Source organism: Alternaria ethzedia, assembly GCF_023757985.1.
Source record: "Alternaria ethzedia strain BMP 0044 chromosome Unknown scaffold_3, whole genome shotgun sequence".
NCBI classification, from domain to species: Eukaryota; Fungi; Ascomycota; class Dothideomycetes; order Pleosporales; family Pleosporaceae; genus Alternaria; species Alternaria ethzedia.
Window position 1 is genome coordinate 1,258,432 of NW_026056196.1, and position 21,778 is coordinate 1,280,209.

Below are 21,778 nucleotides of genomic sequence, written 5' to 3' on the forward strand. Positions count from 1 at the left end.
TCTAAACCTTCGTCGGCAAGGTACGGCAGTGCTATCGGAGTCTTCTCATGAGAATAACATCTTTGCTGCAGAAACCCATCCGAAACGGTAGCCGCCGCGGACGCTGAAATGGTAACCCACGCTTTCTGATAGATTTGTGGCATGGACGCTAACTCTCGGTCAAGATCTTCCTGGTCGTCTTGTATGATACAGAGTGCGTCTACCCAAAGTAACTCCAGACGAAGAGCTCGACAGACGGTGACAGCGTCTTGGAGAGTTTGTGGGAGTCTCTCTAACTTGATTCCTGCTTTCATATCGGCGATTGAGCTAAGCGTGGTTTTGAGCTTCTGATCCCCACCCCAAACGTAGCTTAAAGCAGCCCATCTGCATTGTAGGTCCTCTCGGGTTTCCACAAGACGGACAATCGGTGTTTTCGTGCCAAGATCGATGTGTAACAACCTTCGCGGTATGAAGCTACTATAATCCTGTCGACACAGAGGATGGCAAGAGTGGCATTCAGCAATCCATCGATACACTTGTCTCAGGGTATGTTCAGATGCTACATCTGCACTGTAGCTTGCAACAATCTGCGTTCCCACTTCACTAACAGCTCTTCCTACAGGAAATCAGACAAAACGCCTCTATTCGCATTATCTTTGGACGAACCTTGGACGCCTATCAATATTGATGAGGAACATATCTCCAGCGGCCCGAACCAGCCGTGGTAATTCAGTTCCAGGGCAGTACACCAATGCTGAGGTGGATGCTTCAAAGTCAGTGAGACCCGGCCACGCTTCCAAAGTGACTTCAACTTGAAACGGTACGTTTGTTTGGTCCAGTTATACGAATGCTCTCTAGTCTTCGTAAAACCGAGTACGCGCTTGAGCATGTCCACCCTGCTCATGCGCCACTCCTGAGAATCTGAACATCCAGAACATCCACAACAGAAAATAAGATGGTGAGGCCCTGAATGCGAAACGAAGAGCATGAAGAATTCGCATTTCTCTTTTATAGCGTGTCGAATCTCAGAAATGGTGTGCGGGAGCATGAGGCGATTTGTTGGCTCCGTGAAATGTTCCCGACCGAGTGCGATACGCTGGCAATGTTTGCAGCTGTGAGGTTCAATGGGAGGGTGGTCCAGGTGAACGTCCCGGTGTTTATCGTCGTCGTTCATGGTTGGCAGACAGAAGGCACGCCGACGGGCGGAGAAACAGTCGAAAAATGGGCGATGGCGAAAGCGAACTCAGCACCCTTGTCCAAAGGCGCAGCCTGCCGTGGTGGCGGATGTGCATCTCAGCCTCTTACGCACTGTAACATCTTGGACATGCGCGATTGGCATTCATGTGGTGAGCCAGTGCCCTCGCGTGTCTCACGATCCAATCTGCTCATACAGTTGTATTGCGTGCAGGACACACCGATTAAAGCGAAGATCCATATGATAGAAAGGCAACATGCCACAAGGCTGGTAAGAGAAGCGGGCTTTGGTGCGGGGTTGGCGAAAGGGTGGTGTGGCAGGTCGCATGGGGGCTGGAAGGCGCAGTGCAGGACGACAAGCGCTTGGACCCATCCGCTGCCTCAGGCAAGAGCAAAAAAGCTCAACTCCAGTCGCGCAATTCACAAACACACTGCTGCGCGACAATTGAAACACAGATATGCACACAAAGAGGGATATATTCTTTCTTTCCACTCCATCTACACCAACACCATCTCCTACCACCCTATCCATCCCAATCCCTAATGCAAAAAACGGCAGGCTTCCCACCACCCTACCACTAAGAATCACACAAACGAAACAAAAGTATGAATAAACGCCGCTAACGATGCAAGAATTCGCCCAAATCCCCTCAGCTTCCAAGTCCGGGGGGTGTAAATGACCGTGATATAGTCCTTTCAAACAAAACAAGAAAAAAAACGAATAGCTTACGCATACCGCACACTACTCCTATGCACGGGCGGCGGCATGGGCACATTGCCCTCTGGCGCATGCGGATTTGGTTGCCACGGCGCCGCTGCACCGTTTGGTGGTGGCGGTCCCTGCGGAGGAGGATAGCCGTTGTTATACTGGCCCATGGGAGGAGGGCCCATAGGTCCGCTTCGATTCCTCCTCGAGCTGCCACCGGATTGGTAAGGCATGGGCGGGGGAGCCTGAGCGTATTTCTTGAGTTTGGAGCGACGGCGGTAGGAGCGCAGGCAGCAGCAGAAGATGCAGAGGAGGAGGGCGCCGCCGATTCCGGCTGCGAGACCGATGACGAGGGGGAGGTGGCGTTGAATCCAGGTGGTGATTTCTTTGCCGACGGAGCCGCCTTCGCAGACACCCTGTGATGTGTTAGTGTTTGGACTGAGGTAGGAGAGTAGTCGAGGAAAACTTACGTTACTGCATTGACCTCCACCGGTACAACTTGTTCCGTCGAGGAAGTTTTGCTGGATTCCGTAGCATCTAGCTCCGAATTCTGGGCTTGCGCAGCTGATCATGCAGTTGCTGTTGTCACAGGCATACGTGTCGTTGCCCTTTGTGTAGCTACCCATGATGGTCTTGCACTGCATGTCTCTGCTCGTGCACTGTCCGGAGGCACAGCTGAGGCCATCACCACAGTCTGAGCCATCCTGCTTGGTCTTGTCCTCGGGGCAGTATGGCGAACTTCCGGTGCACGTCTCCTGTGGATCGCACTCGCCAACGGAAGCGCGGCAGACGGTGGTGGCAGGGGCGAAACCGCAGTCGCGGCAGCAGTCTTCGTTGGAATCGTCGCACACGGCGTTATTGATGAACTGGCAGGTGTCGGGGTTACAACATTTGTTGCCCTCACAGCCTGAGGCGCCACCGCAGTCGCACTGCTCGCCGTCTTCAACGATACCGTTGCCGCAGTTTGGACCAGTAAGAAGAGCGACATCGCGGTTGTTGGTAAGACACTGAGACTTGACACTGTTACGTCCGAGCGCAGAGCAGATGTTTCCAATAGAGCAAGCGGAAAAGCGGGAAATGCCCTCGGAAGTCGAAGGGTTCATGATGAAGCCGCCTCCGGCGTCGCATTTGCCTTGGCTGAGGGGGCAGCATTGTTGTGCGCTGACCAGGTCGCTGTTTGCGCATGATTGCGACGTGCAGTCGTGCACAGCACCGTAGGTGTGTCCCGTCTCGTGAGCAATGACCTGCCACTCGGATTGAGTTTTGATAACAACGTTGGCACCAGCGACTTGCTCGCCAGCGTTTCCGCTGTTGTCCTGAGAGCCTGTAGTGCAGGCTTGTCCAAGCCAAGCCAGTCCAACGGCGGATCCGGTGTTACAGGTAGATAGCAATGTCCAGTGTGAATATTGATCGTTCTGCTGGCCCCTCCATGTGGAAAACTGGTTCAGACGGTCTTGGATAGTAATGCTGCCGCTGCAGTCTTGGTTCCATGGTGTCGCCTGCTGTTGCTGTGTCGGGCATTCAGGTTCCGTGATGAGCAGATTGGCCAAGCCGAGGGAGATGTTGAAGGTACTCTCAAACAGCTCAGAAGCCGAGTTCATGGCGTCAATGATGTTGGTCTGCGTCGCGTTCTTGTCACCGTTGAAGGAGCGGACATAGGTGCAGTCGGCGGCCACACCGACGAGCGCGACCTTGCGCGTGCCGGGGCATCCGGCGGTACTGCCAATGGTGGAAGAAAGGTCGACACCTGCACCGTTGCCTCCGGGCTGGTAGTCGTCCTGTCGCTTGAACATGGCACCTATGAGTGACGGGGACGTCGCGGGTGAGACGTCGCGGGCGCGCATGCTAGCAAAGACCGGGTGGTCTGCCTGCGTGTTGAAGAGCAGCTCATCTGACGGGCATTTGACGCTGTCTGCCCGCTTCTTCAGTTCCATGCGCTCCTCGTCGTTGTCGGCAGAGTTCTTCATGTCCGAATCGCGGTAAACGACCATGTATTCCTTGTCGCGCAGGTCAACGTCTGGGTCGTCGGCTGTCCGCACCGCCTTGTAGTTCGTCGCCGTCTTGACATGGTGGTGGTCGTGGTCTACGGTGAAGGTGCCCTCGAATAGCGGTTCCAGCCCGTCCTTGCGTATCCCTATGCGGGCCCAGCCGACCTGATCCCAGCGGTTCCCCCTCTTCAACCATGCTGTGCCCTTGTAGACTTTGTGTCGCAATCGCTCAATCGGCTCTTCCCGCGCTATTGACCCGTCGGTGTTGAGGTGTGTGATGCGGCCGCCGTCTACGAAGAGGTCGTGGTTGGGCTCGAGGCGCAGGCGGATGCGCTTGCCGGAGACATCGAAAGCGAGGTCGAACGACGAGACGGCAGTCACGCGGTGTGTTTGTGTGAGGATGTCGGCATTCTTAGCGAGCGCAATGCTCTGCAATGGTGGGCGGGCGTGTGATGAGGCGGCTGTTATGGTGGCGAGGCCGATGGTGATGGCGGCCCGGAGACTCCCAAAGATGCGCATCTCGTGTGGCGGTGCTTCTCCGCTCAGGAGAAGATGGGGGAGGTGGTGAAAAGCGAAAGCTACGACAACGCAACGAGAGACATGGGTAGGCAAAGTACGTGTATACAGAAGAAACGCTAGTAGAGGCGAAAGGCTATACGCTGGGTGAACGATGGCGAGCGATAATGGAGAGTCGTAATCGTCTACAGGGGGGCTGTGCAGAAGGGCCAGCCACCGTCTTGGCGGCCGGCAAGCGGACAGCGAGGGGGTCTGGGCGCGACACGAATGAAACTATCCACCCTGCCTGCACCTCTACGTGGTAGACTGCTCTGCTTCGTATCTGTATACGCCGTTGCGCCGCTATTCGCGCGTTTGTTGTCGCGTTGCTCCACGCAGGAACAGCCGGATGCACAAAAATTCCAGTCAACGTGAACCTAGCGGCTGCATATTCGTGCTATATCCGTACTAAACATAGAGGCGCGCACAGCGGCCGCCCAAACAAACACAGCATGGTCATGCCTCAGCGCGCATACTGCCTGCGTCTCACTATAGGACTGCCATTGCTCGGCGCTTGTTCCCTCCAAGCGCGACTGAGTTCCTCCCCACCACACTAGCAGAGCTTCGTATGCTTCCCTCCCATGGCAACCACGCCCACCCGAGCCAAGTCGAGCCGTTTATTTCTTCTTAGACTGGTGCACAATATCGATGATCTTGTCGACTACCGACGGATCCGAAAGCTGTCGGGGGGCGTTAGTAAACATCATCCCACCAAGTACGCGTCATCGCCGTCAACAAGAGAAAAATATTGGCAAAACTCAGACTTACTGTTGTAATGTCGCCCAACTGGTCCTCTTCTCCCGCCAAGATCTTGCGCATGATACGGCGCATGATCTTGCCGGATCGCGTCTTTGGCAGATCTGGCACCACAAAAATGGCCTTCGGTGCCGCAAACGGTCCAATCGACTTGCGCACTTGCATCACCAAGTCCTTCTTCACCTGGTCACTTGACTCTGTGCCGTCTTTCAGCGCTACAAAAGCGTTGACGGCTTGGCCTGTCAGTTCGTCATTGATACCCACCACGGCGGCCTCAGCCACTTGGTCTGCGCAACCGTCAGCAACTTGCATATCGGACTTTCGGACATAACGTACGGTGCTCAATAAGCGCAGCTTCAATCTCAGCGGTAGACAGCCTGTGACCCGAGACGTTGACAACATCATCAACACGTCCGCGGATCCAGTAATAGCCCTCGTGGTCACGTCCGGCACCATCTCCAGTGAACTGCAGATATTATTAGAGTTTTCATGTAAGTAATCAGCTTGCCCAAACTTACGTAGTAGCCCTTGTATACGTTCAGGTATGTATCCATGTATCGCTTGTGTGCTCCCCAAACTGTGCGGGCCATGCTGGGCCACGGCTGCTTGAAGGCCAGTACACCCTCGACATCGTTGCCGTGAATCTCCTCGCCAGACACGGGGTCGATGATCGCAGGCTCGATACCGAAGAATGGCAAAGATGCGGATCCGGGCTTCGTGGGTGTGATGCCACCCATGGGCGAGATGACGTGCGAGCCAGTCTCCGTTTGCCAGTAAGTCTGTCTCAGTCAGCAATAATGTCTATGAACGTACTCAGCCGCAACTCACATCAACAACGTGTGCCTCCTCCTTTCCGACAATCTCAAAGTACCACTTCCAAACCTCAGCAGCAATTGGCTCACCAACAGATCCTAGAATCCTGAGGTTCTTCATCTTGTGCTTGACGTGCTCGTCACCCGCACGCTTGAGCAGCCGTAGCGCAGTGGGGGCGACGTAGAACTGGCTGACGTTGTACTTGTCGACGATGTCCCAGTAGCGCGAGAAGTTGGGGTAGGCGGGTGTGCCTTCAAAGACGACGGTAGCTACACCAAGCAGTAGAGGGGCGTATACGACGTAGGTGTGACCTGTGATCCAGCCCACATCACCACCGCAGAAGAAGACGTCGTTGTCGTGGATGTCGAAGACGTACTTTCCGGTTGCTGCTGCGCCGAGGAGGTAGCCTGCGGTTGTGTGCATGACACCCTTGGGCTTGCCGGTGGACCCTGAGGTGTAGAGCAAGAACAGAGGGTCTTCCGAGTTCATCGACTCTGGCGCAATGTAGTTGGGGTACTTCTCCACCTCCTCGTGCCACCACCAGTCGCGACCCTTGGTCCAGGGAACCTCGGCACCGGTGCGCTTGTAGACCAGGCAGTGGCTGATGCCGGGACATTGCTTGAGAGCATCGTCGACGATCTTCTTTGTGCTGATGGTCTTGCCGCCACGCTTGCCCTCGTCGGTGGTGATGACGACCTTGCACTCGGCATCGATGATACGGTCGCGTAGCGAGTCAGACGAAAAGCCCGCGAAGACAACCGAGTGGACGGCACCGATACGTGTGCAGGCCAAGAAGGAAATGACGGCCTCTGGAATCATAGGCAGGTACAGAGCAACGGTGTCACCCTTCCTCACGCCCATCTCCTTCAGTGTGTAGGCCAGCTTCGAGACCTGGCGGAGGAGTTCTCCATATGTGATGATGCGGCCATCGCCCGCGTCGTCGGCCTCGTAGATGATGGCCGGCTTGTTGGGGTCCTTGAAGGCATGGCGGTCGACGCAGTTGTAGCTGGCATTCAGTCTGCCTTCCGCGAACCACGCGACATCGCCGTGTTCGAAGCTACCCGAGGACACGGTCTGGAAATCGCGCTCCCACGTGAGCAGTTCGCGCGCGAGTCGGCCCCAGAAAGCTTTCGGGTCTGTGATGGACTCCTTGTACAGCTTCTGGTACTCTTCGAGGTTCTCAAGATGCGGTTTCGAGTGCGGGTGCTTGCTGTGCGCGCGTTAGCTGCGTGCCGGGCGCTCGTCTGGGTGCGATCGCGATCTGGTGGTCGGCCAAACGCTCGGCGGCGCGGGGTCACCCCGCCCACCCGCGAGCTCTGGAGCTTGGATGACGCCGCAGCTGTCATTGTCTTGGTGCATGATGCAATGACCAAACAAACAGAGAGACTCACTCGTAAAACGCCTTGGGAACGTGGAATGTGTCCACCTGGTGGGCTTCGGCCACGACGGGCGGCTTGACGTCTCCTTCAGACATGTCTGGGCTGGTCGATGTGGATTATTTAGCCTGGCTGGCGGGGCAAAGGAGCTCGGCTTCGGCGCGCTGCAATTTCGCGACGGGGACAGTTCAGCAGCTTCACCAGCGTGGAAGCGTAGTCTGGCAGGATCGCAGGTCAGATACGGACGGATTGTCCAGAACAGTTATATGTCTCAATTCCGGGTAAAGGGGTCGGCGGTACGCTTGATTGCCGCAGGGGCCGGAGTGAAGTTGGTGAATGTTCGGGAAACAGCTGCTTAAGTGGAGCTTCGCGTGGCTGTTCAAGGTTCGAGATTGAGGCGACGCGGTTGGAAGGGGGAGGTTTGTAATGCAGAGCACGAGATGGGCGAACGGCACTCTTATGAGCTGCGACTCTAGCACGGCGTTGGTGATGTAGCCTTACCCCTCGCGTGCCTTCGCTGCGGGGACTGGAATATGACGAACAGCTTATTGCTGGCTTCTGTCTGGGCCCACACGTATTCCGTGGGCGGCACCATGATCCAATACGGATAGCATCCTGTGATGCCCTCCGTTTCTCCGGATCACTAGCACACCACGCCAGTCAGACTGTACTGCTGTGCCGATCCGCCGTCAATCTGCTTGACTGCCAATAATTGGCGACATTCAATTTGCCCTGCTTCACATGCCGTAAATGCGCGCAGCGACATGTTGGCTCATCAGGGCGGGCACTTATTCACCATCACCATGTACCTAGATATCCATGCTCGACCCTGAGGAAAACAGCTTCGGCAGGCAGCCGGCCCGCAACTTCGCGACCGCACAATATCTCCCGGCCGTACGCAATAGCCCGAATTCAGGCGGCGCAGTCGGCCTATAATGACTTGCAAAACTGTCATCACCTGGGCAGTGTCGAAGAGCAGGAGCTCTCCCGTAAGCTACAAGCTCCCGAGGTCGGCTACAAAGGTGCCGAACCCTCCTACAAAGCTCTTGGTATGACACCACACAAGCCCCAAGCACCCCGTTGTGACCAGACTGTCAAGAGCACAAGTTCTACACATCTGGCAGGTTGTGGAGCTGATCGCATGTTCCTTTGCAAAGAACCTTGCAATGGGCCTGACCACGCGATGCCTGCAAGCGTCAGCTTTCGGGCGTGGGGAAGAGGGACGCAGGACCCATCCGAGGCACCGGCAATTGTTACCGTTGGGCTGGTCGCCATATCTGTTCCCGCTTGTCTGTGCTAGCTGTTCTTTACAGTGGACACTTTTGCATGGCGTGCTGAATTACTTACAATAGCTAGCTGTTGTGGGTGTGTTTTGTGTGCAGTTCGCGCTAAGCTTTCACCGTGCGAGAGGGTAATATGTTCCGTCTCGGTTGACAGCCCATGCGAACGCCCTGTGAGAGAGCGCCTTTGCGCGCGTGTCTTCGTGCACATGCTCGGATGTGTATTACAGTCCACGGTAGCGCCCAATATGCGATCAACACAGTGATCGCGATGCGACCATCCATACACATCTTGGCATTCAAACAGCCGTCGTCATAGCTACCGGCATGCCGTATTGGCTGATGTTGGCAGGTCTGGGCACGCTGAAGCAGACGCTGACCAATAACGACTTACAGAGAAGTATTAGTTGGAGCATTATCATTGCGGGGCCCCGCAGGAGAGCAATAGCTAAATCCATATCTCCAGGGCCCGATCACTGTGCCGCCTCAAATGAGCCAACACAATAAGTTCGCTTTGGGATTGAGAAACGGCCTGCAAGCCCGGAGATTGGTTACAACTCTGGCCAGAACAGAAGCCGTAGTAGCCATGTCTCGCGTCAAACAATCTTCGCAGCTCAATGGCGAAAAGACCGGGATGTCTTCATCCAGTCTACATAGCAACAACAGTCCCATCCACTACATGTACCACCACATCTCCATCCCCACCCCCATCTCTACTATCACTCCTCCATTTCCTCTTCACCAACTCGGGATTAATCACAATACCCCTCTCCCCCACCCCTTCCCACTCAAACTCATACGTATCCAATTGTCCAAACAACCATATCCTCACCGTCAGCGTATCCGTAATAATGCGTGCAAGATCCTCATCTCGATCCTGATCGCTAGACGTAGGATTCGCCCAAGGGAAGAAGGTAAGCGAGAAGTGTTCGGCTGCTTCGCGTGTTTCAGACTGTGCCATCCAGGATTTGCGCCGGTTCGGGTACCCGGTTATGGTGCTGTAGAGGTAGACGGAGACGCGGCGGTGGAGGGAGGTGGCGGCTATGAAGTCGGGATCTAGGATGGGGTGTGAGCTTAATGCCTTCCGTGGATCGAGGGGTAGGGATGGAGGTTTACCTGATCCAACGTCGGCGCCGTTCGCGACATGCGCCAGCTCTTCTGGGAACAAGGTCCTTTCCTTGTCCCCTTTTTGCTTTGGCCCTGTTATACCCAGTACGTATGCTACGAGCGCATGCTTGAGTGCCGCAGTTGGACTTGAGCATTCTTGCAGGAGTTCCGCCATATCCACGTCTTTGATGCCGAACTTGGCGATTGAAGGTTCCATACTCGGAGTGATACAGGCATGTACGTCGCGGTAGAACTTCTCGATATGCTCATGCATCATGCTAAACAAGTGCGACACGCCGTTCCACACTTCATCGTCGTCTACTGCAGGTGGTAAGAACGAGGTAACATCCTTTGACGATTCGTTTGCCACGACAGCGGGCGTTATCATCGGAGGAGATAATGCAGTAGTGGGCGTCGCTGGTGTAGGTGTTTGCGATACCTGTACATATGGGCTATGCCGCCCTCCTAGACTGCCGACACCTTTATGTTGCATCATTCCCAGATCGGGCGCGGAGTCGCCATAGCTTGGGTAATCCTTGCTACTGACGTTTGCATTCTTGTGTTTATTCCGCTGCCTAAAGAGGAAGAATGCGGCGGCGAATGCGATTGCTGCGCCAATGATGAATGTTCCGATGGCAATACCTGTTACTGCACCAGCGCTCAGTCCTTTCGTCTCATCGCCGTCTGTTACTCCTGCCAGGGTTGCGACCGTTGCCTGACTTGGATCTTCCGTTGTTACAGATGTTAGTTGGCTGGGTGAGACAGTCTGGCTTTGCGACGTTGATATTGACGTTCTTATGATTGAGGGCGTTTGCAATCCTAAGCTCGTGAAGGTGGGCTGGGTGCTAGGTTCGGCAAGTTGTGTGATGCTAGAGCCAAAGCCATCAAAGGTAGGTGATGGCTGTATGTCCGAAATGCCATCGGATGGAGAAATCCCCCATCCACCCGGCGTCCTTGTCAGAGCGAAACCACTTCCATCCGTTTGTGCGGTACTTGTCCCGTCCGTCTCCGAGGTACTTGCGCCGGATTCCTCACATCCTTGACGCCAGGGAATACATCGCGGTAAATCGTCGTCAAATGCGGTGGTCGTGAAACTCCGGATAAAAGGTAGCATCTTTACAGTAACCAGGTATATCGAGCCAAACCCAAAGCTGCACTTCAACCACGAATCCAACGGGCAAAAGGCGAAAAAGAGAGAAAAAGATCAGGAAATCGAAACAAATCTCTCCAGCCTCAAGGGCCACCTATGAACAAAGACAACCCCATCGTATAAGCCGATCAGGCTTCCAGCTCAGCCGCAGCATCCTACAAGGCACGCCGCACTCCGCCTCACGCACTGCAGCGGCCCAAACCCCGAAAATCCTTCCAACTCCCAGACACACGCTTTGTTGCTTACCGTCGTACGGGCAATCAAGCCAGACGCCTTGTCATGATTGTGCAGCTTCCCACTATTGGGACGGCGTAACGTGGGGCGCAAGGGTACGAGTAAGCAAACCAGTCCCAGTATGAGTGCGCGGATACGGCGATCCATTTGTTGCGCTAGGGCGGCGGCTGTTTTGTTGTTTGGGGGCCTGGGGATGCATGTGTGGATAAGGGCGGCTGTGCGCAGCCTTGTTCTTGTTTGCACAGCCTAGGTAAGGGTTGTCCGCGTTGTGCAGGGTAAGTTGGGTTTTAGATTGCGGGTGTCTCACTTGTTGGTGGTGTTTGAGTATGGGAAGAGGTCACGCACGTGGTGGTTAAATCGGGAAAGAGGGACCTCGGGAGGTTTGCACATGCCATTTCTCAAATCCAGGTTGCCGGCGGGCATGGGCAGGGTCTATGTGTTCTAGCGTCCACCACCACCACTTCTTCAAACCTTGTTTCTGGTTTCTTTGGTGAACTTCCCTCGAGTTCGCTTGTCGGTATGGATACTTTGGCACCTTCGGTACCTTCAAGTTCTTGTGCGGTTTCTTGGCATGGAAGTTCTGCTGTGCTGTACGATCCTTTGTGGGCCAGCATCTCCACAATCTGATGGTGAGCTGAGACTTCAGCTGCGCTTTCATCGGAGCTATAACCCCGCGCTCTTTGTTTGCGTCGCCTGATACATACAAAGGCGATGATCAGGGCTACTAACACCGCCAAAGCCACGATGCCGGCTGCGATTCCTCCCTTTGCGCCGTTGGAAAGACTCTTTGAGTTGGTGGAAGCTGCGTCTGTGTTGGTTGAGGTATTTGACGGCGTCGAGGTTGGGGAAGTCGAGGAAGCTATCCATGTCGATTGTTAGCGATTGCTTTGTTGCTCATGGGGATTATGGAAACATACCCGTCACCTTCTCCAATCTCCCGTTCTTCAGGAAGCACCCTCGAAGGCCCAGTGTCTCACAATCTTTATCCAACCCCTCTACCAAATCCGGTGCCAACATCGCCGCATCAATCGCAAACCCGGGATACACAGCCGTCGCCGCATCAAACGTAGCGTTCATGAGCCAACAATTTTCGAATTCTGTCGCGCCGAGAGGTCGAAAATCGAAGCCGTAGCACAGCGGCTCTTTCTTGACGCAGCGACCCATGCAATCGGACCAAGTTTCTTCGAAGGTGGGATCGAGGAAGTCGACTTTGGCGCCAATGTCTTTCCCGCAGAGGTTTTGGAAGGGCACGGTGAGGTTGAAGTCGTGGTAGGTGGTGGTGTTGCCTTCGCATCTGTCGCTGTCTGATTGTGCGGTGGTGTGTGTGATGATTGTGAGAAGGCATGCGAGCCAGACGTATGAAGGCATTATGGGCAGCACGATAATGAGTCGTCCCCTACTTAGCAGACGGTAAATAGAGATCGGGAAGATACAAGAAAGGCCGGATTTACTGAGCACCTTCGGTAGCTAAAATACATCTTCTCCGTCTTCTCCCACAGCCTGGTAACGAGCATCGGCCCCCTCAACAGATGCAGCGGACATGCCGCAGACGATCCTCTCGACGTCAAGATCTGTACTTTACCCAATGATACTCGCACCGTGCATCTTCTCCTCCAGCCACATGTTCTTGGCAAAGCACGAGGCGTTCTCAGCCTTGTGCGAACCTCAAGAGCTATGCTGAGAAACTGGGTCCGTTGTAAGGGTGGAGTGTATAAATAGTCTGAATGAACGGGAGAGAAGACGATCTTGTATTTTACTGCGCCCTTGAACAGGAATGCTGCGCAAAAGATTGAACTTAGTGAGTAGCTAGCCTCGTCCGTCAGAGTGAGCGATATGTATGCCAAGAATATGGCGGTTCATGTGCATTGCGGGACGGCCTGCCGTAATCGTTGTTCATAGAAAAGATCAGCTTCAATGTTGATCAAATTTGCAAGTGTCGACTGGCTTGACGTTGTCAAGTAACCGCCATTGCTCTCCACCTTCCCTCAATAAGAAAACGGCCTAATAGCATACGTCTCCTTCTCCTCCGGCAGTGGCGAAACAGGCTTCTCCATAAATTCGGGGTACAAATACCACGCCAAGTGTTTGCCCTCCGTCTGCGCACTAGTCCACCCATTGCCCAACCAAGCCAACCTGTTGCTCGTCTTCCCCACACCATGTAGCTCTGTACCGTCACTCTGTCCCTCGAGCTCATCCAAATAAATATAGTCGAAGTCTTCCCACCTCGGACTCCTCATCGTCTCAACACAATGCAACGTACTTCCTGGCCAGAGCCCAACGACCTCGCCCGTCCCCTTGTTCTTGTACCAACTTCGGCATTCGTCGGCGAAGACAGTGCCCTGGAAGTAGGCGTCGACGTATTCGATGAAGTCCTTCTCGCGCGCTTCCTTGACAACCATGGCTGCGATGTTTTCTTTTTGGATCTTGCGGATTGCTTTGATGATGTAGTCGCCTAGGGTCTCGATCATGCACGTCAGGCTGCCGGAGCCGATTGCGGCGTTGGGACCGAGCATGGTGAAGAGATTGGGGAAGCCAGATACGGAGTGTGAGAGGTAGTTTACGGCGCGGTCCTCCCACCTTTTAGCAAGTGGCAGGCCGTTGCTGCCGGTTAGGGGGAACGGAGGTGGGGCTGAGGCTTTGAAGCCTGTGGCACACACGAGAACGTCGATTTCGTGCGTTTTTCCGTCGGCTGTGTGGATTGCGGATTCGGAGATGTGTGTTATGGGCGATGTGACGAAGTCGACATTGGGTTGCGTCAAGGCTTCGAGATAGCCTGGACCAGGCGTCAACCGACGGCACCCTGGGGAGAAGGAGGGTAAGAGTGCTTCGAAGATCTCAGGCTTGCTCTTCAGCCTCTCTTTCATGTGCTGATGGAACATATCCTTTGCGCCCTTTTGTAACTCAGTCCCTTTCATGGTAACAGCATGGATGCTGTTTCCATCTTCCTCGACTGAAAGCCTGAACTTGTGGTAATATTCTGGATCGTTCGCGAAACGATCGCGAAGCTCTGGGGGAATCGTCGAACCATTGAAACCGTACTTGTCCCATAGCTGTTGGCCGAAGGGAGGCGAGATCCACGTCTTACTACGCACAAAGGTACTAATATGAGTACCTGGTAGACGCTGCAGCGACGGGACAATCTGGATGGAGGAGGAACCAGAACCGATGACGCCTACTCGCTTGTTGTTGAAGTCGTAGGCTTGATTCCAGACTGCCGAATGCATGACCTCGCCTTTGAACGTCTCAAAGCCCTTTATCTCAGGCCAAGATGGTGTGTTCAAACCACCCCTCCCTGAAACAAGTACGTCGGCCTTGTCCTGTAGCACATCTCCTGTGTCGAGATTCTTCACTGTGATGTTCCACTTCGCAGTCTTGCCATCCCAGTGGCATGCCTGAATCTCATGGCGTAGCTTGATGAAGCGATCCGCGGAGTACTTGTGCGCTACGTCTTGGAGGTAAGATTGAATCTCCGCAGACGGGGCATAGAGCGACGACCAGTTCGGGTTCGGTTGGAACGTATACTGGTATGAGTGAGCTGTAGATTATTAGCCGTGGTTGTACTCGTAAGTTCAAGCTTGCTTACATGGTATGTCGCATGCGCAACCGGGATATCTGCGATCAAGTCAGTGAATGCACTGCGAAACAGTAAGAAGACCTTGGTTAGTCACAGAAGAAATGCTTACCTGTTCTCGTACCAAGTCCCTCCAACGCCGCCATTCTTCTCATAGATGACAAGATCGACATTTCTCAATCTCTCTGGAATGCGAATGCCGCAATAGATGCCCGAGTATCCAGCACCGATAACAACAACTCTCAGACGTCGCAAGTTTTCCACAGGCGCATCGTTGAGCTTGAAAGGCGGCTTCGCTGAAAGCCCATTGGCATCCTCGTTAATGGAAATGCCAGGCGCGTCGATAGGAAGGTTAGGTACTGCCGACATCGTCAAGAAAGAACGAGTTACACAATAGGAGTAATTGCGCGACGTGTATCCAAATTAAATGGTTTATTCAGAGGCTAGACTGGCCAGCGTAGGTGGTAGTATAGAGTATGACAGAAACGATCCAGATGATGTTGGCCGCAAAATGGCGACAGAGAACCGTTATAAGTACGGCCACCTACACCCCTCACCATCGTCAGGGTTGGCCGTATGATACAAGTGCCGAAGCAGTAGGCGGAGCGTTAGCGAGACGTCGAGTTACCAGTCGGATTCAGCAGACGGCCTGGGGTTCCACCGCTAGGCTTAGCCTATCAGAGCGCGACAGCCTCCGCATCTGTGTCGGCCGAGGCGCCACCCCGGACCTCCACATGCGTCCCGCTGCATCCCGCAACGCGCTCTTAGTGACTTCGCGGAATGTCCCCGTGAAGACTTGCGCGTTCGGCTCTGGATAGTTTTCTATCCGTCCTGTGCAATACAGCTGAGAAACCCCTGCGATGAGCGGCGCGATAGTTGTACCGCAGAGCTGCAATTGAGTTTGTTCCATAGACGATCCCCGGTACTACCTCGGAACCGTGACGATAGCAATCTGTAGTAGTGTAAGCAATTGGAAATCTTCTCTTCGCATTTTGCATACCTGATTTCCAAGAGCGATAGATAACCTAGAACTATCTGGCTCCCAACCAAGACTGTACTCTCCGTCTATGGCCGGGTTCCATTTGTCGCTGGGAGTTTCACTGGCGCGCCACGAGGCAATTGGTACATCTCTCTTTTCTACATCCCAAACAGTGACGGCATCGGGGCCTGCAGCAGCTAAGAGCGACCCGTCTGGAGAGAAAGCAATCTTAAAGGCCTGCGTACCATCCGTGGTAGGTAGATATTTGACGCATTTGAAAGGTTCGTTTGCGTCCCAGATGCGCGTTGCACCAGCCATGGAGCTCGTTGCAAGCAGAACAGAGGGCAGCGAAGAACCGTTCGTAAGGTGGCTGGTCTTTGATTTTACGCGGAAGCTGAGATCGGTGGGGTACTCATCAGGATATTCGTGGACCTGTAGTTGTATCGAGTCGTTGGGGTGGAGGATGCCAAGATAGTACTTCCTGTCTTCGATACCCAGCACGGCGATGATCCTAGACGCAGCGTCATACTTGACTGTTTCCCATGTTACTGAAGTGTCGAGGGTTTGCTGGGTAGTCAGGGAATCGTTGACTTGGTAGATCTTGAAGAGCTTAATACCACAAACGACAAAAGCAGAGTCGCTTATCCAGTGGGCGTCGAATATGGCCGTGTCGGTGAATTCGGTCCATGCGGGTATAGAGTCGCTATCGTTCTTCCACACCTTGATGGAGCCCTTTTCGCCGTCTGTTGATATCGAGAGCAGCAGGTTTCGTTCGGGGTTCCAGCGAAGCGTGTTGATGAGGCCGGCAGTGGAGGAGATGACCTGCGAGGCCTGGCCGCCTTCGGTCAGCTTGATGAGCTTGTCCATCATCATCTTCTCGCCGACTTCGTTGGATCGCTGTTCGCGCACAGAGACGGTGAGTTCGTTGTCGGAATGCCAGCATAGCGCGGTGACGTCGAAGTTGTCGACGGGTAAGGGTATGTCGAAATGCTGGGTGGGGGGTTCATGGCCAGGGTCTTTGCTCACAACGTGAACTTGGAGGAGGGATTTGCCGGCTGCGAGCAGTACAGGGGAGTCTATGGGCCCCCATAGTGTGTGCTCGATAAGACAGGCAGGGTCTGAAGGGGGAGGGATGGAGACGATGCCGGGAGTGAGATCAGCCACAGCGATGGCCTCGGTCTGGATCTCAGCGTCCTGGCCGATGCTGAGCGTGGATATGGGGATATCAGCAAGCGAGGGCGACTCGGCTTCCGAGACCATGGGCTCCGACTCGGCTCGCACGCTGTTGGTCACATGGGTGGTGCCGTTGTGCTCGATGTCCATGGCATCGCCGTTGACCTGGGGCTCGGGGCGCGGCTCGACGCCATTCGTGGGCTTCGTCTTCTTGCGCTTGAGCGTCTTCTTGGGCGGGGGTTCTTGGACAGCGCCGTTGGCCTCGGCGGCGAGTTCGTGTGCGGGAATGCCCTTGTCGAGGGTCAAGAGGTTGCCATTGCGCGCCGAATAGGGTCGTCCGTGGTCGCTGCCGAACTTGTAGCGCGGCTCCGTCTGCGCTCGTCAGTACCAGCTTCCCGCGCGCGTGTATGCGACGTACATTGCAAGCCTCGGCCTGCAGCTGGTCGAAGCACAGCCCGTCCTGCACGAGCCTGATGAGAGCGTGCTGCTCGATGTTCTTCGCAAAGGGCAGCGTGTCGGGGTCGCGGATCCAGCATCGCGAGAGTTGCAGGGCGGCATTACCGAATCCGGCCTCCTGAAGATATCGCCATACTGCACCTAGACGTCAGTCATGCAGGCCAACAGAGGCGTGGGCTGGGGACGTGTACCGAGATAGTTCATCGCGTTGCTGCTGAGAGTCTCCGCCATGGCGCATCCTGTACGCGCTGCATGCGCCGGGGAGCAGAGTGCGTAGGGTCGGGGATAGGCGGGGCGTGCTGGGTGCGCGATTCGTGGTGGTGGTCGTCGTCGAGCTGGTAGGAGGATCGAAGGCTACCTGCAACTACTCAGCACTCTGGCGGCCGCTAGTCCCCACAGGATCTCCGTCCGAGCGTCGTTCATGATCCCTGCCGTCGACACATGCAGACGCTCCCACGCCTGCATGCTCAATTCACCAAAGACACCTCCACCGCCCGTCTGGACCTGCCCGGGTCGATACGTGAAGGACGCCCGACTGCCTCACCTCCCGCCTCCAGACGCCGCATTCTCCCCACCATGGCGCGCATCAACCTGCCCCCGCTCACTCGCGGCGTGCTGGCGGCCGTCGTATTCTTTACGCTGGTAAATTTCGCACTGCGACCCAACGCCAACCTGGTAGAAAAGATCGAGAAGCCAATCATCGGCGTGGGAAACGGCGTCCCGTGGCTTACCATCGTCCCCCGCTACTCGGTGCCGTGGTATCCTTGGGTCTTCGCGCTGGCGACGGTGGTGGAGCAGAACCTCCTCGGCCTCATCACCACCGGACTCACCGTCTTCTATGGCGGACGCTACCTGGAAAGAGCGTGGGGGTCTCACGAGTTCACCAAGTTCATGCTCTTCGTGGCCATGATCCCCAACATGCTCGCCTATCTGCTCTACATCGTCGGCTACCTGGTCATGGGCAAGACCTCTCTGATGTGCGTACTCGGCCTTCGTTCCATGCACTGTACTGACCAAGCATAGGCGCACGACCATCTCTGGCGGCATCGCCATCCAAGCCGGCTTTCTCGTCTCCTTCAAGCAGCTCGTCCCCGAACACACCGTTGCCATCGCAAAGGGCCTCATCCGCATGCGCGTCAAGCACTTCCCTGCCATCTTCCTCCTCACCAACACCATTTCCGGCATAATACTGGGTACCGAGACGGCCATGTTCCTGGCGTATTTCGGCTTCTTCACTGCCTGGATCTACCTCCGCTTCTACCGCATAAGCCCATCACTATCGTCTACCGCAACTGGCGACGGCTCTGTCATTCGCGGCGACGCCTCAGATACCTTCTCGTTTGCCCACTTCTTCCCGGAGCCCATACAAACCCCCGTTGGCGCCCTCTCCGACGGCATCTACAACACACTCGTATCGCTCAAAGTGTGCATACCCTTCTCGGATCAGGACATCGATGCGGGCAACGAACAGGCAAGCGCCCGGGCTGAAGGGGGTTTACCCAGCATCATGAACCCCAACAGCAAGGGCGGTCGAGGAGGAGCCACACGTGCTGAGGCGGAGAGGAGACGTGCTCTCGCTCTAGAGGCTCTGAACCAGCGCCTGAACGCAGCAGCGTCTCGGGGTCCAAGTGCCGCTGCTCCGTCAGCGCCTTCTGTCTCTGGACCTACCGAGTCACTGGGCGAGACAAACTACGAGCCGGACCGACCAGAAGCACCCGAGAGGTCAGGGGCGTAGTACTCTCGCTCTCAGGGATATCTGAGATCGCTTTGATTACCCGTCGTCGTTCATATACCCGTGGCAGCAGGTGCCTCTCCTACTCCACCGAGTACCTACAAGTTCTCGGCGTTTTGGGCATGGGACATTGCGGCGGCGTCTTGATAGCGTTACAGCACTTTGTTTGGTCGCGTTAATGGAGCGCATATGATACCACCACTCGGGAGGGACTTGTCAGTATTCTTGTACCCAATTATTGTCTACTATCAGAATAGAGTAAGTCGACTGTTTACGAGTCCACCGTTCCATCCGCCGGCTGTTGCACCTTGCGAAAGACGTTGCCGCGACGCAGCGGGCCAGTGCCAGAAACGGCATCCCATCAACAATGCGCACTCAAGTGCTCAACTGTACTCGACTTGATTCAGCACTGCCGTTGCGTTTCAGTCGACATGCATCTCTCATGCGCACATAATCGACCGCCTCCCAGTCACCACCCGCACTTTTGAAGACTACGTTTCCGCAGAAGTCCTCGAAGGGTTGCACGCAGCCTACGTGCAGCCTGGTCGCGTACTGCAGGTGATCAGTGCAACCGGGCATTTTGTTACACAACTCTACCCGCCGAGTCTCACGGAGCCGGTAGAGAGCAAGTGTCGTGACAGTTGATACACAGAAAAAGAAATTGCCGTCTCATATTGCTTTGGGAAGAAAGATGCTCTCACCTCCACGAGACGTACAACTCACGAGAAGTACAAGTAGACCGGAAATCTCTATAGTTTCTGTAGACAACGTGCGGCCTATTCACATTCCAGTCCTATCAAATCTTTCTACTTCGACAGTAGCAAATCGATCATCATGTATACATCCATCCTCACCACCCTTTTCATAACCAGCACCACTCTTGCTGCAAGTCTTCCCCCGAGCCCAGGTCATCCTTTCATCCCCTCAGAATACGTCCCAGAGTCTGCACATCCAGCTGCAAAGCGGCAAGGCCTCCCCCTCGGCGATGTTCTAGGTGGAGGCGATGTTCTGGGCGGAGGCGGTCCTCTGGGCGGCCTAGGAGACTTATTAGGCGCTGGAGGCGACGCCGAGAGCTCTTCCGCTGCGCCCGCCCCGGCTCCGACTCCTGCTCCTAGAGCATCAGACATCGTCATGACGACCACCATGGTCACCGTAACAGCGACCTTGTCCACGCCGTTGCCAGAAGCGCCATCAGCTTCCGTGTCTCCCGTACCTGAAGATCTGGCCGGCGTCTACGTCTGCGACGACATCAACTGGAACGGCGCATGTTCGCACCACTTCACCAAACCAGGCGGTTCAGATATCGACTGCGCGCAACTGTCTGGTAGGGAATCATCGATTGGACCTGATCCAGGGTTCTTGTGCGAGTTCTTCACGTATGTTCCGATACCTTATCTCTTCGCAACTCTAGCTAACATGTTTGTCAACAGCAATAACTCCTGCCACAAGACTCCTGGCGTTGAATCGGATTTCCTCAGCTTGAGCTGGCCCGGTAATGCAGATCTGAGGAGTACGGATAAGGGCGATTTGAATGATAAGTTCTTGAGCTATGTTTGCTTCAAGGTGTTGTAGGAATGTGCACTGGGGAGATGGGGATTGAGAGTTCCGGACGTTTAGGAGGGGCTTGGAAAGGATTGAGAGAGAGACTGGTGCTTTCGTTCAGGTTCAATTGATGATGTTACGACTCACATCTAGACTTTTGGCATGCTGAACCCTTTCGTGCGTATGCTGGTGGATGCTTAGTGCCCCGTGGTTCCTGCGCATCGAAGCAGCATATACAGTCGTTACTGACGATCGAGGACCATATGCTACTTCTTGTGCATACATGTTTCTTTGTAGCACATGTCAGGCACGCTACAAGTTCGCTCCTCACATACCCCGATATGTTCTTTGTTTGTTTATCTACCGGCTCCCATTCTTCCTCCATCCTTCATCCATCACATCTCTTCCACACCACTCTTCTGGGATAGGAGCCATTCTTCTTCGTTCTCAATCATCTTCACTTCTATCATCATATATTGCTTCCAACTCTCATTCATACCACCATCGTTATCTCAACAGTCTATCGATATCGTCACCACATCTTCATCACGTCGTCATCACTTCATCGCTACGGACGAGAACACGCACAGCACAGCCTCAGCGTATTCAACAAGCCCCAGAAGTACAGCCATGCCCAGGAAAAGTACAGCAAGTACAAAGCGGGCTCTGCCTCGAGCTGCTTAGCCAGGCGCAAGACTGGGGCTGGAGCAGCGACCTCTTCTGTCTTCGTTGCGGCAAATATAGCCATACCAAGAAGAACTACCAAGGCAAGCGCTGCTACGCCAAGGTCAAGTGCAATCATTGTGCCTCTTCCCAGTCGGACAAGCGCATTGGTCTCGTACCAGTCCTTCCTTGGCAACATCGATATGACAGTATGTATCTGATGCCAGAACTTCTCCATGTCATACTAACCCGCGCGACAGCCTATAGTGCTCAAGCCAACCGACACATGATTCTGCGATCACTCCACAATCCGAGGACAAACGAGCCGATTCGTGGTTTTGCCGAAACGTTAGTGGACTGTTCCTTGGTATCATTACAACATTCATACCGCCATATCTCGCACATTCTTATCCAGTCTATCCACATCGCCATCGTTCTCCCGCCGGCTCTTGTTCTGCCACGATCGAAGGCTTCTACAAGAACACCACGGTTTGACGCAACTGAGAGACCAATCCATGATCGGT

At 54.8% G+C, this 21,778-nt stretch overlaps 7 protein-coding genes across 7 annotated transcripts; 2 read left to right on the forward strand and 5 right to left on the reverse strand.

Annotated features, from left to right (window-relative positions):
- Positions 1 to 1,899: 1,899 nt before the first annotated feature.
- On the reverse strand, positions 1,900 to 4,386 carry J4E87_001917 (uncharacterized protein; the record flags this gene model as incomplete). The annotated part of the gene is made up of 2 exons (XM_049373557.1): positions 1,900 to 2,295; positions 2,350 to 4,386. The coding sequence occupies 2 exons, from the start codon at positions 4,384 to 4,386 to the stop codon at positions 1,900 to 1,902; spliced, it is 2,433 nt and encodes an 810-aa protein (XP_049236927.1).
- Positions 4,387 to 5,039: 653 nt separating this feature from the next.
- J4E87_001918 (uncharacterized protein) lies at positions 5,040 to 7,465 on the reverse strand (the record flags this gene model as incomplete). The annotated part of the gene is made up of 6 exons (XM_049373558.1): positions 5,040 to 5,102; positions 5,191 to 5,465; positions 5,515 to 5,644; positions 5,697 to 5,957; positions 6,007 to 7,201; positions 7,383 to 7,465. The coding sequence occupies 6 exons, from the start codon at positions 7,463 to 7,465 to the stop codon at positions 5,040 to 5,042; spliced, it is 2,007 nt and encodes a 668-aa protein (XP_049236928.1).
- Positions 7,466 to 9,296: 1,831 nt separating this feature from the next.
- J4E87_001919 (uncharacterized protein) lies at positions 9,297 to 12,506 on the reverse strand (the record flags this gene model as incomplete). The annotated part of the gene is made up of 2 exons (XM_049373559.1): positions 9,297 to 10,396; positions 12,056 to 12,506. The coding sequence occupies 2 exons, from the start codon at positions 12,504 to 12,506 to the stop codon at positions 9,297 to 9,299; spliced, it is 1,551 nt and encodes a 516-aa protein (XP_049236929.1).
- Positions 12,507 to 13,123: 617 nt separating this feature from the next.
- Positions 13,124 to 15,078, reverse strand: J4E87_001920 (uncharacterized protein; the record flags this gene model as incomplete). The annotated part of the gene is made up of 3 exons (XM_049373560.1): positions 13,124 to 14,673; positions 14,722 to 14,750; positions 14,822 to 15,078. The coding sequence occupies 3 exons, from the start codon at positions 15,076 to 15,078 to the stop codon at positions 13,124 to 13,126; spliced, it is 1,836 nt and encodes a 611-aa protein (XP_049236930.1).
- Positions 15,079 to 15,634: 556 nt separating this feature from the next.
- J4E87_001921 (uncharacterized protein) lies at positions 15,635 to 17,548 on the reverse strand (the record flags this gene model as incomplete). Its single annotated transcript, XM_049373561.1, has 4 exons — positions 15,635 to 15,661; positions 15,710 to 17,233; positions 17,280 to 17,452; positions 17,509 to 17,548. The coding sequence occupies 4 exons, from the start codon at positions 17,546 to 17,548 to the stop codon at positions 15,635 to 15,637; spliced, it is 1,764 nt and encodes a 587-aa protein (XP_049236931.1).
- A 345-nt stretch (positions 17,549 to 17,893) lies between these two features.
- J4E87_001922 (uncharacterized protein) lies at positions 17,894 to 19,052 on the forward strand (the record flags this gene model as incomplete). The annotated part of the gene is made up of 2 exons (XM_049373562.1): positions 17,894 to 18,294; positions 18,341 to 19,052. The coding sequence occupies 2 exons, from the start codon at positions 17,894 to 17,896 to the stop codon at positions 19,050 to 19,052; spliced, it is 1,113 nt and encodes a 370-aa protein (XP_049236932.1).
- Positions 19,053 to 20,192: 1,140 nt separating this feature from the next.
- Positions 20,193 to 20,621, forward strand: J4E87_001923 (uncharacterized protein; the record flags this gene model as incomplete). The annotated part of the gene is made up of 2 exons (XM_049373563.1): positions 20,193 to 20,425; positions 20,480 to 20,621. 2 exons carry the CDS (start codon positions 20,193 to 20,195, stop codon positions 20,619 to 20,621), a joined length of 375 nt encoding a protein of 124 aa, XP_049236933.1.
- Positions 20,622 to 21,778: the final 1,157 nt, after the last annotated feature.